This window comes from Mesoplodon bidens (genome assembly GCF_964165515.1).
Source record: "Mesoplodon bidens genome assembly, chromosome: 2".
Lineage (NCBI taxonomy): Eukaryota > Metazoa > Chordata > Mammalia > Artiodactyla > Ziphiidae > Mesoplodon > Mesoplodon bidens.
In genome coordinates, this window is record NC_138177.1 from 166,273,394 (window position 1) to 166,285,645 (window position 12,252).

The window sequence follows — 12,252 nt, forward strand, 5'->3', positions numbered from 1 at the left end:
TTGGGTGAGAAGGGAAATGAAGACATTAAGAGAGGAGGTGACTGGTGGAGAAAAAGTGAAAAAAAGTCAATGAATTGGGAGTTTGGGTTGGAAGAGACTAAGTTTATTATATAAAAGCACCAATATAAAGTTAACCATTGAGCAAAAACACACCTTTCTCAACAACAAAACCAAACAGCTAAAAAAAAAAAAAAACTTTTTAAAAGAGAAAAAATATATACTACATAAGAACTATATACAAAAAACTTGAAATACATGTAAATATAACATAAAATATGATGAATGCTGCTGTAAAAGGAGTGAGGCATCAGTCACACATCTCCAGATTATATTAAGTGAATAAGCAAGGTGGAGAAATGTATGCTATCTTTATATAAGGGGGAATATAACATTATTTATGTTAGAGGGCATAAGGCAGAGAATGATAAAGGAACAGAAACTAGACTTCTCTGAATACATCTTGTTTTGTAGATTAGACCTGGAACTATATAATTACTTTACATAAGCAAAATTAAACTAGGGAATTCCCTGGCAGTCCAGTGGTTAGGACTCCGTGCTTCCACTGCAGGGGGCATGGGTTCAATCCCTGGTCAAGAAACTAAGATCCTGTAAGCCATACGGTGCAGGAAAAAAAAAAAAAATTAAACTAAGAAATTCTTAAAGAATGGAAAAATTAAACAGGTTAATAATATAAATGTGTATCCAGTTAAGAGCAAGCCACACAGAGAGGAAGTATACTAAGTAAATTTAAAACCAATTGCAATATGAGACCCTGTTTGGATTCTCAAACAAATAAATTACTTTAAAAAAAATAGGGCTTCCCTGGTGGCACAGTGGTTGAGAACCCACCTGCCAATGCAGGGGATAAGGGTTTGATCCCTGGTCCAGGAAGATCCCACATGCCACGGAGCAACTAAGCCCGTGCACCACAACTACTGAAGCCCACGCACCTAGAGCCCATGCTCCACAATGAGAGAAGCCACTGCAATGAGAAGCCCACCCACTGCAACAGAGTAGCCCCTGCTCGCCGCAACAAAGACCCAACACAGCCAAAAATAAATAAATTTATTTTAAAAAACACTTAGAAATTTGAGAACTTGAGTACAAGACACTTAGAAATTTGAGAACTTGAGTATTTCATAATATTAAGGAATTAATGTTTTTGATATGCTACTGGTATAGTATTTTAAAAAGTCCATATCCTTTAAAGATATATACTTAAGTATTTATGGATGAAACATGATGTCACGTGATGGTAAGAGGAGTAAGCAGACAGTGGTATTAAATAAAAGACTGGCCACGAGTTGATAATTACTGAAGCTATGCGATAGGTACATGGGGGTTTGTTAAGTTTTCTACTTTTGCACATATTTAACATTTACCATGACAAAAAAATGAAAAAAATTTTTCCCAAAGTTCACCATGATTTAGGCACTCACTGGAAATGAGTGATAATGGGGAGGGAGGTGGTCATCTGGGCTCACTTTGAGGATGATTGCTTGAGGGATGGAATGCTTTTACCAGATGTGGGACCAGCAGGGGAGGTCAGTTTGTGAACAAAATGAGTTCCATTTTGGTCACGCTGAATTTGGGGTCCTGTGGTATGTTTAGGTGGGACTGCACAGGAAGTTGGTGGAAATACTAAACTCAAGAGAGATGTGGGGGCTTCCCTGGTGGCGCAGTGGTTAAGAATCCACCTGCCGGGACAGTTTTTCGAGGCAGGAGATCGCTGTGCTCCCCTTTGCCTGGCAAAGCAGGAAAGCTATCCTCTTCTACTTCGCCCAGAACTCTGTCTCTTAGATTCAGTTTGACACAGGTGTACAGAGAGGCTGAGCTTTTGGCATCAGGACTCCTGCAGGTAAAGACAGTCCAGTTTTGAGGGCCATGGCTAGTGAGGGGCAGGGGTCGTTAAAGAAATACTGACTCCTATCTTGTTCCGTGCTTTACCCCACCTGAAGAGAAAAAAAATCATCCCTCTGATAAATGCTTATTGAGGGCCTACTCTGGTCTGGGATGCAGGAGGTGGGGGGCTGGGGGGGTCAGGCAGGTCAACAAATGACGCATTCTTATGACAAAAAGATGCAGTCGGGGGCGGGGCTGGGGGAACTGTGGCACATGAGAGGCAAGCCCCATCTAAAGGCATCCACTAATACAAAACGTGTTAAACACGTCCCCTCTGTGTTTTAAACCGCAAGAGTGAATGACTTCTCCCTTTTGGGAGTTTACCATCTAGTGGGAAAAATCAGGTAAGCTACAAACAAATGAGGCACTATGAGAATATACTGTTTCTCTCTAAGTATATATGTATATATACATAGAGAGAGAGAGAAGGAGAGGGAGGGGGAGGGAGAAATGGGATGGGGGGAGGGAGAGGGAGACAGGGAGAGAGGAGAGGTGGGAAGTGATGTCTAAATTGAGACCTGAAAGATGAGTAAGTCTGAAATAGGCACTGGGTGGTGAAGGTAACTGAGATTCCAAGATTGCAAGCAGCCCATGTAAAGGGGATTTTTAGCATCTGCCAGACTGCTTATCTTGCATTCCTCGCCTCATAGGGTACTTTGTTCCTGTCCTCTTTTCTTTATCATTGTGTTAGGTTAGGTGATAAACGGGGGGGGGGCGGGGGGGTGATGCTTCCATCTGGGTTCCCACCTGTGCTATTTAGGCTGCCCAGGAGTGAGAAAAAAATGTATCTCTAAGGAGACTTTCCATAGGGAATCTGAAAAGGCTGCGGGCAATGAGAATAACATGGGATGTGGGGTTTAGGAGGTGGGTTTTGGGCATGGGGATCTTATTGCTGACGCCATCTCTGAGCAAACGATGTTAATGACAGAATATAACGGCCCCTCCCTCCTTTGTCCCACAGCCCATAGAGCAGTGGTTTTCAAAGTGTGGCCCACAGACGTCCCGGGGTCTGCGAGAGAAGGAAAAAAAAAAAAAAAAAGAATCCACCTGCCAATGCAGGGGACACGGGTTCGAGCCCTGGTCCGGGAAGATCCCACATGCTGCGAAGCAACTAAGCCCGTGTGCCACAACTACTGAAGCCCGCGCGCCTAGAGAGCCCGTGGCTCTGCAACAAGAGAAGCCACCGCAATGAGAAGCCCGCACAATACCCAACGCAACCAAAAATTAAAATTAAAAATATATAAATTTGGGCTTCTTTGGTGGCGCAGTGGTTGAGAGTCCGCCTGCCGATGCAGGGGATACGGGTTCGTGCCCCGGTCTGGGAAGATCCCACATGCCGCAGAGTGGCTGGGCCCGTGAGCCATGGCCGCTGGGCCTGCGCTTCCGGAGCCTGTGCTCCACAACGGGAGAGGCCACAACAGTGAGAGGCCCACGTACCATCAATCAATCAATCGATCAATCAATTTATTTTAAAAAAGAGATGTGGGTGGAAGATGAAAATGTGAGTCACTGGATGACATCACTATGAGAAACTGTAGAAAAGGGGGTCTCAAAGGGGTCTGAGTGGTCATAAGGCAAAGACCAGGACAAACGGTGTCTTAGAAAATAGAAGGCCCAGAAAGAGGTCTAGAACAGTTTTTAAAAGGAGGGAATGCTTGGACCTCACACCATATACAAAAATTAACTCAAGATGGTTCAAAAATCTAAATTTAAGAGCTAAAATTACTTAAAACTCTTAGAAGACATAGCTGTAAATCTTTATGACCTTGGACTAGGCAATGGTGGATTTAGATATGACACCAAAGGACCAGCAACCAAAAATAAAATAGGCTAAGACTCCATGCTCCCAATGCAGGAGGCCCAGGTTCAATCCCTGGTCGGGAAACTAGATCCCACATGCTACAACTAAAGATCCCGCATGTTGCGACTAAGACACGGTGCAACCAAATAAATAAGTAAATACTTTTTAAATGGGCAAAAGATTTCAATAAACGTTTCTCCAAAAAAAAAAAAAAAAGGAATTCCCTGGTGGTCTGGTGGTTAGGACTCCATGCTTCCACTGCAGGTTCGATCCCTGGTCAGGGAACTAGGATCCCACATGCCATGTGGCAAAAAAACCCCACAAATGGCCAATAAGCACCTGAAAAGATGCTCAACATCCTCGTCATTAGGGAAATGCAAATCAATACCACAATGAAATACCACTTCATACCCACCCGGATGCCTATAATAAAACAGGAAAGTATGTGTTGACGGGGATGTGGGGAAACTGGAACCCTCACACGTCGCTGGTAGGAACGTAAAATGGCACGGCCACTTTGGAAAACTGCTGGTTCCTCAAAAAGTTAAGAGATACCATATGACCCGGCAATTCCACTCCTATGTATATACCCCAAAGAACTGGAAACACGTCCACACAGAAATTTGTACACAATACTCACAGCAGTATTCGAAATAGCCAAAATGTGGAAACAACCTGAACGTCCAACTCATCAATGGATGAAATATGGTATATCATCCATACAATGGACATTTGGCAATAAAATGAAGTACATGCTACAACACGGATGAACCCTGGAAACATGCTAAGTGAAATCAGACAGTTGCAAGACTACCTACTCTTAAGATTTCATTTAGATGCAATGTCTAGAATAGGCCAATCTAAAGACAATGTGGAGGGCTTCCCTTGTGGCGCAGTGGTTAAGAATCCGCCTGCCAAGGCAAGGGACACGGGTTCAAGCCCTGGTCTGGGAAGATCCCACATGCCGCAACTAAGTCCGTGTGCCACAACTGCTGAGCCTGCACTCTATTATAGAGCCCGTGCTCCGCAACGAGAGAAGCCACCAAAATGAGAAGCCTGCGCACCGCAGTGAAGAGTAGCCCCCGCTCACCGCAACTAGAGAAAGCCCGCACGCAGCAACGAAGACCCAACGCAGCCAAAAAAAAAAAAAAAAATTAAAAAATAAAGACAATGTGCATTAGTGGTTGCCTAGGGCTGGGGGGAGGGGGAATGGGGAATGACTGCTAATAGGTATGAGGTTTCTTTTTGGAGTGCTAACAATATTCTGGAATTATTGGTAATTGTTGCACAACCTTGTGAGTATTCCAGAAACCACTGAACTACAGGCTTTAAAATGGTGAATTTCATGGTGTGTGAATTATTTCTCAACTTAAAATAAAGGTGGGAGGCTTGTGGTCAGCAGTGTCAAATACTGCAGTCAAGCCACGCAAGGTAAGGCTTGGAGACATCACAGGATCTGAGTGTAGCAGTGATTGTCCACTCAACCCTTCTTCTGTCATCATCTATCCCTCCCCAATTTAATTTCAATAATCCTGGCTGAATCCGAAACAGATTCTGTGGTTCCATCCCCCTTGCCATGATTGGATTAAGACTGGGCAGGTGACCTACTTCTGCCCAATTAGACACAAGCTACTAAGGCACTTCTGAGAAATAATTCATTATTCTTTTTTTGGCCACACCAAGCAGCATGCGGGATCTCAGTTCCCCGGCCAGGCATCACCAGGGAAGTCCTGCATAATTCACTCTTCTTAAGGAGAAAAAAAGAAACAATCTCCTGCCTCTGGACACTGGTGTCAAGTTGAGGCCTGGAGCAGCTGACTTGGAGGCTGAGGTGGGTGGACAACATTCTGAGGGCAGCAGAGCAGCAAAGCTGGAAAAGACCACCCGGGTCCTTAGAACCACTCTACCTCAGGACTTCTCTTAGGGAATAAATCCTCCCCCTCCTGCTTTAGCCATTTGATTTATTTTTAATTTAAAGAGCCAAAGCAGCCTAATGCAGGTTACTGGCGACTCTTCCCAAATGGGCTTGGAGACAGGACTAAGGGGAAGAAAACCCATTTTTATATTATCTCTGATTATTTTTAGTTCAGGTCAGGACTGCCACCGATCAAACTATTATGGCTGTCTTAAATGTCCTCACCAGGTTTTCGCATTTGGTTTCTTGATTTTTAAGCCCAGGCACTCTCATGGTCCACAACCAGTCAAATCAGCAAATATTTTCTGGGAAGGAAAAAAAAGTTCAAGTTCACTCTCCTCATCCTAATTTCTAGGTAACACAAAAAGATGGTTACTACTGAGTATAACCCAAGGCAGTCACTTCATATCTGAGTGTGTTTCTTAGCTATCAAATGGGGGTAATACCTACACAGGATTGACCCAAAGATTAAAGGAGAGCATCTGGCCAAACTTCTAGCATCGTCCATGGCTCAACACGTCTCGACAACCTGAACTCTTAACAAATACTGATGAGATAACCCCAACTGTGGCTTTCCTCACATCCTGCAACTTCTGTGCAAGTAACAAGTTGCCATACCCCTATTCCTAACAGCTGTATCAGGCTCCACTCTGGAAGATGACACCATCCCTGAATAAATATTAACAACCTACATCCTAGAACTATTTCAGCAATAATGGAAGCAAATGCCTGGAAATTGCCTCAGTGGGCAAACTTTACTTTATCCAAAAGGTGCCCCTTAAAAGTCGGACTCAGAAATTATTTTTGACTAAAGTTGGGGGCTTGAACCAGGACTTTGCTACTCATTAGATGTACTCATAACCGCTTCTCTTTAGATGTACACATAACCTTGAACAAGTCTCTCCATCTGAGCCGTTTCCTCATCTGTAAAAAGGGTGTTAAACACTTGCATTACACAACTGTCTCAAAACTGAAAATGGGAGATAATACACAGAAAACGTATCAATGAAGAGCTTAACTGATATGAAAGCTCCACCGTTTTGACTAAAGGGATAAACAAAGCAAAGTTAAGTTTTTGTTAAAATAGCCTCCAATTTACTTTATTCCTCTCAAATAGAGGTGACGCATGAAAACAAATTCAAATTGCAAGCATCGATTTATTACAAGTTCTATCTCCTAACGGATAACTTCTTGCTATTTCCCTAGAGGAAAAGGGTTCTCTGCAGGGTCTCCAGAATAAGGCACTCAGCAAAGTCCCCATTAACGTCTTTGCTTTGGGAGCTAGAGCAGTTTACCAGCAAGGACAAGAATTTAATCAATTCACAGAAGATTTGCAGGTCTGCTCAACAGCAGGGTGCCATCTGCCTTACAAATCTTACGGCCAACCATGTAGACAAACAGGCATTTTCTTCTCGCACAAGGACTATATAGCCGTATCTATTAACTTGCTAATTTTACAGAGATCTTAAATGTGAATGAAGTGGAAAGGCTCTTTTACTATCAGCTGCCAGACCCAAGCCTCAGATCTACCAAATACCTGCATTTAAAAATACACTTCAGGTAGTGTTACATAACCAAGTACAGAAACCATTTCTCTGCTCCCAGCCTCTTACCACCTGTCTACTCCTGGGATCTTTCCCAAGTCCACGTAGCACTGTGTTCTACAGATGGACCATAAGGACTGACTGTACATGGAACCTCTACACCTCACACCAGAATGCATCCTGTCCCAAGAGACTTGGAGAAACCAGGCTCCCCCACTCCTGGGAAAAGATTAGAGGCAGCATTCCAAGTCAAACTGTATCCAGCTTTATTAAAGATACTTTTCATAAACAATCATGGTATTTCAGGCAGGACATGGGCAGACAATCGTTAACAGTATACAACAACTTTCAAACTCCCTTTTGCAATGGACTACCAAAATCAGAAAGCCACTATAAAACCCCATTAAGTCTTCATGTGATGCTCTGAACAGGGAAAGTTTAGAGTGAGGGTTGACATTTCACATTTAGTATGTTGTTTAACAACTTTTCACAAGCCGACCCTGACTTTCAGGAAATGGAAATGAAAATGGCAAAAGTATCAATCTGAAGATCCACAATCTAAAAAAGGAACCGCTGCTCTTTTGAGGGACGCCATCTCAATGGTGACAATGCAAAGTCCAGATTGCCTGACATACTGGTAACCAATTTTTGGGGGTCAGGTTCCAACAGGTCTCTGGGTTAAGGGAGTCAAGTCTATGCTGAAGGTGGAGAGGGAGAAGAGGACGTAAAAACTAATTTTCGTTTCTCCACACCACAAGGCATTTGTGCCAAGGTGGCTACTGTGTGTCAATATCAAGGAACCCCTCCTTCCTGGGAACCAAGAGGAAGTCTCTCAAAACCAGACGGGAAAGGTTTTTTTTTTTCCCATGTCAATCCAGCTTCAGAGACAATCTATTAGTGACATGTGCTCTTCCCCCAAAAAACAACAATGAAGTGTTCTGTATGCTAACAACATAGCTTAAAAAAAAAAAAAAAGTAAAACAAAATTCTGCATTTTTATAAAACTTGATAAAAAATAGTATTTCAAACTGTACAGTCACCAGAAGTACACAGTTATCAAAAATGCACACTTCACTTGGCATCTCCAGCACCTTCAGCTTTCTGTGCCTAAAAGAAAAACAGACAGATGAATATAATATGTAGATGTGGAAACTATCTTCATTCATATTTCATTTATAGCATTTCTTTGCTCCCAGGCCAAAGTTCAGGTTTTAGGTACTTTGACACTGAGACTCAGTACTTCTTTTGAAAATGACTTGGCAGGTAACTTTGCTAAGTCACCTCCCCTCTGGATCTTACTGTAAAACTGGGGAAGGGGGCACACCAGTATTACAAGATCTGAGGTTATTCCCAACTTGAAAACCATGGTGTAGCATGAGTGCAACACCTAACGACAGGACAAGGCTCATACCACAGCTCTCTTTATTGGACGGCAGAGACTTCAAGAATCCAGATTAAACTCACAGAAAAAAAAACCAAGCAAACTCCAGACTAAAAGGCACACTTGGAGTGATACAGATCTAAGAAAAAAGCCATAAAAGCTTTTGGGATCATTAACTGATTGAATGGGCAGACTTAACATAAAGTGAAAATAGTTGTACCTGGTCTGTTTTGGCATCTCCGTTTTCTGCAGGGTTATTCCCATCCTTGCCAGCATCAGCTTTCCCCTTTTTCCCTTTGGGTACCTTCTCTCCCTTCTAAAATGGGGGGATGGGGGAAAAAAGCTGTTTCTCCTCATTTCATATCATCGGGATACAAGTCTACAAAGCTCTGCACAAAGTAGGGTTGTTTATCAAATATAAGACACACACATAAACTATATACCCTCCCCCATTCATAAAAACAAGGCCAAACTGTGGTCTTCAATACATGGAATTCTTTATCTGAGTGTAAATAATAGAACAAGACAGCTTAAACACTTACACTTGTTTAATACCCAAGTGTACAGTTTTCTGTAAATTGAAGACAGAGTTCTTGGTTAAGGACCAGTCCTATTAACTCTGTCAAATCTCAACTCTGTGTCAACAGATGAAGTTGTTATATAGCATGTTGTCAGCAACATGGGAAACTGCTCAGGCTTTTATGTAAATCCTAGATGCATGTTTGTCTCACTGTCCTACTCACCTTTGCAGGGGCCTTTTTAGGCTTGGGCTCTGGCTTTGGAGGAGCAGGTTTCTTTTATTCGGGGGAGAAAAGGAAAGCAGAGAACATTAGTACAATGGACCAAAGAAAACAACCCACAACCAAACCACAGCACCACTGGCATAGAAGTTTCTCCTACTTTGTAAAGTTTGTGGCGGGCTTTCCATTAGAACTTCATATCTTCAGAAACCCACTCAAGTAACACTCGGAAGTGTCCCACTTTGGCTACAGCCATCACAATTTCAGAACCAGCAAATTCCAAATGGGCAAGAGTCCATAGCAGAGTAAGTCATTCAATACCAGCCACTGCCCGTAATTCATGGGAAGCAAAGGGAACCGTTTTTCAATGCTTTTTAGTTTCAGGGAATAATATGAAAATTTAAAGCAGACACACTTACAGCAGATAACCTTGCAGATCTTCTCTGTGGCTATTTAAAAAAAAATAAAGAAAATTACAAATAAGACAGTTGAACCACTTATACACAAAAAAGTTTTGCAGCTAAATTGTTCTAGACTATAGGAAGTAAAGAGAGCTTACTGAGGCAAATTCAGGACTATGAATATGGTTAATTACCACTAAAGGAGCCCAAGGCTTTGCGAGACTCCAAAAGCAGTGAGAATTAGACTTACTTCATCCTTCACCTTGGTTTTATCTCCTTTAGCATCCCCTTCAGCCTATAAAAAACAAGCAAAAGCTAAGAAAGTTGCAGCTTCTGAAGCAGTTCTTAATGATTCAGTAAACTTAACGAAGTCCTAAAGGGGGAGAAAAAAATCGAAGGGAATCTTGTACACAACTTTCCTAGGACATACAAATCCTCAGTTTGTAGCATCCCCAGATCCTATGCAAATCCCCGAAGTACTCAGAAAGCTCTAGGAACGCTGTTATGTGTCAGCCTCACAGCCGGTCTGGCTCATAACGCGCAGGGACGGCGGGGCCCCGCGAAGCGCGCGCAAAGCTGGAGCGAGGCGCGCGGAGCGCAGCCCGCGCCGCCGCGCCAGGCAGAAGCAACAGCTGCACAAGGAGCAAACAAACCCCTCCGGAGGCGGGGCCCCAGCGCCGTTACCATGGCAGCCGTCGAGGGCGGGAGACGGGACAAGCACGCAGCCGGAGGAACTCGTGGGCGGCAGCGGCGCGCACCGGGGCGAGTCTCGTGCGCGGGGGCCGTGGGCGGCGCGCGGTGGAGGTGGGGCCACACTGCGAAGTCCCGCCCCCAGGGAAGAGGGCCCCGCCCCCTCACGGCGGCGTTTTTTTTGGCGGCAGCGCGTTCCCCCGCCCGCCAACCCCGAATGCCGCCTTCCCGCCCTTTCGGGTTTGAATTGCCCGCCCGCGGGGAAGGGGGGGGGGCTAGCGATGGGGGGAGGGGGCGCGGGGCGGGCACGTCGAGCCCAAGGGGAGCGGGATAAACAGCCGCCAACATGGCTCCTCCCGCCGCGGCCGCCGCTCCTCCAATATGGCCTCTGGCGCCCGCGGGCAGCCAAGCCGCGCAGGGTTAGCCCGGGGCCGCCTGACACCGCCTCGAGCTACCGCGCCGGGGGGCTGAGCCTGCTCCAGCTCGCCGCTGATTCGCGCTTCCCAAAGCCGGGGAAGCGGCGGCGGCTGCTGCATTGGTGGTGGTGGTGGTGGTGGTGGTGGTGGTGGTGGTGGTGGTGGTGGCGGCGGCAGCGGCCCAGCGCCTGGGGCCCTCGCGCCACGTACCTTTCTCTTGGGCATGGTGGCGACGGCGGCGGGACGTAGGCGCTGGACACGGGGATGCAGTGGCGCGCGGCTTTGGCCAGTCCAAGGGTCGCTCTCGCCTCTTCTTCACACTGCTCGGGCTCCGGGGGGTTTATAAAGTTTTTATAGCGCTGGGAGCCCCGGACCGGTTAGAACCGGATTTCACCTCCCGCCGCCGCTCATTGGCCCAGCTGGGGTCACGTGGGCGGGGTTTAAACTCACCTCCTCTGGAGGGAGTGAGGAGGGGGGTATGGGGGGGAGGGCGCGCGAGACGGCGGCGCGCCTAGGGGGTGGGGGCGCAGTGGGGGAGGCGCGCGTCGAGGGCAATAAATGAGGGAGGGTGGTGCAACTCGGCGGGCTTTGGGCTTCGGCTCCCGCCAAGAGCTGGCTTTTCCAAACTACCAAGTTCCTTCCACCTTATGCAACCGAGCTACCCACTTCTCCAAGCCATGCGACACTTAGGGCGCATCTCAGCCGCTTTCCTTCCTGTTCCCGCTGGGGGCCCCAGAAGAAGGGTTTGCTAGGCCTGGCCGCACTGCCCTTCTCCGCCGGAGGCGGGAGGAAGCGCGCGGCTTGGAGGCACAGGCTGCAGTTCCCAGGGCCAAGGCTGACGCTGAAGTGGGGAAAGAGCGGGGAAGCCAGCTCGGCGCAGCCAGACGTGCATCCTTCCAGGCTGCCACTCGGAGGACGCCTCTCGGGCACATCACCTGGAAGGCGGTCCACTCGAGGTGGGGTGGGGGTTCCAGGGGGAGACTTTACACGCAGAGGTGCCTTTCGGGTGCAGTGGGGCAGGTAGGAGCTGTCCTTTCAGCACCCGTTGCTCAGCCGCCTCCCCAAACACCAACGAAGCCCCCCCAAAGCCTGTCGGGTGGCTGGCTCTCCTAGGTCCTTGTATTCCTGGACCTCAGAACCCCGCCACCGAATGACGGAGAGTGGCCGCCAAGAAGGCCTACTAGCACTCCCCTCCCTCTAAGCTTTACCAGCTTCGGAGACATGAAGCTCAGCTGCCCCCACCCGATGCAGCCACCAACCCTGGGCGCTGCAGACGCAACTGGCGAAATCCCTCCTTCCACACTGGCAGGCTGGCTGGCTTCCTTTCACTTGCGCGAGGGAAAAGGAGGGTGGAGGAAAGCGTCCGGGCATTAGGAAACAAGTAGAGGTACAGGTGTTGCGATGGAAAAAGGGCTCTTCCAGTGGCTCCCCCCCTCCGCCCCCAAAGCTAGGGATCCTGGAG

General features: G+C 46.8%; 1 protein-coding gene across 1 annotated transcript; it reads right to left on the minus strand.

The window, feature by feature from the left end:
- Nucleotides 1–7,411: 7,411 nt before the first annotated feature.
- Nucleotides 7,412–11,209, minus strand: HMGN2 (high mobility group nucleosomal binding domain 2). The gene is made up of 6 exons (XM_081224147.1): nt 11,001–11,209; nt 9,935–9,979; nt 9,703–9,732; nt 9,287–9,337; nt 8,764–8,859; nt 7,412–8,269 (listed from the first exon to the last, which is right to left on the minus strand). Exons 1-6 carry the CDS (start codon nt 11,013–11,015, stop codon nt 8,234–8,236), a joined length of 273 nt encoding a protein of 90 aa, XP_081080273.1. The 5' UTR covers nt 11,016–11,209; the 3' UTR covers nt 7,412–8,233.
- Between the last annotated feature and the right edge of the window lie 1,043 nt (nt 11,210–12,252).

Excerpts from the sequence above, each read along its gene's own strand:
- HMGN2 (XM_081224147.1), bottom strand. Across the intron at positions 9,733-9,934 it reads AAACCAAGGTGAAGGATGAA|CCACAGAGAAGATCTGCAAG; the intron begins GTAAGTCTAATT and ends TTTTTTAAATAG. Across the intron at positions 8,860-9,286 it reads CTAAAAAGGCCCCTGCAAAG|AAGGGAGAGAAGGTACCCAA; the intron begins GTGAGTAGGACA and ends CCCCCATTTTAG.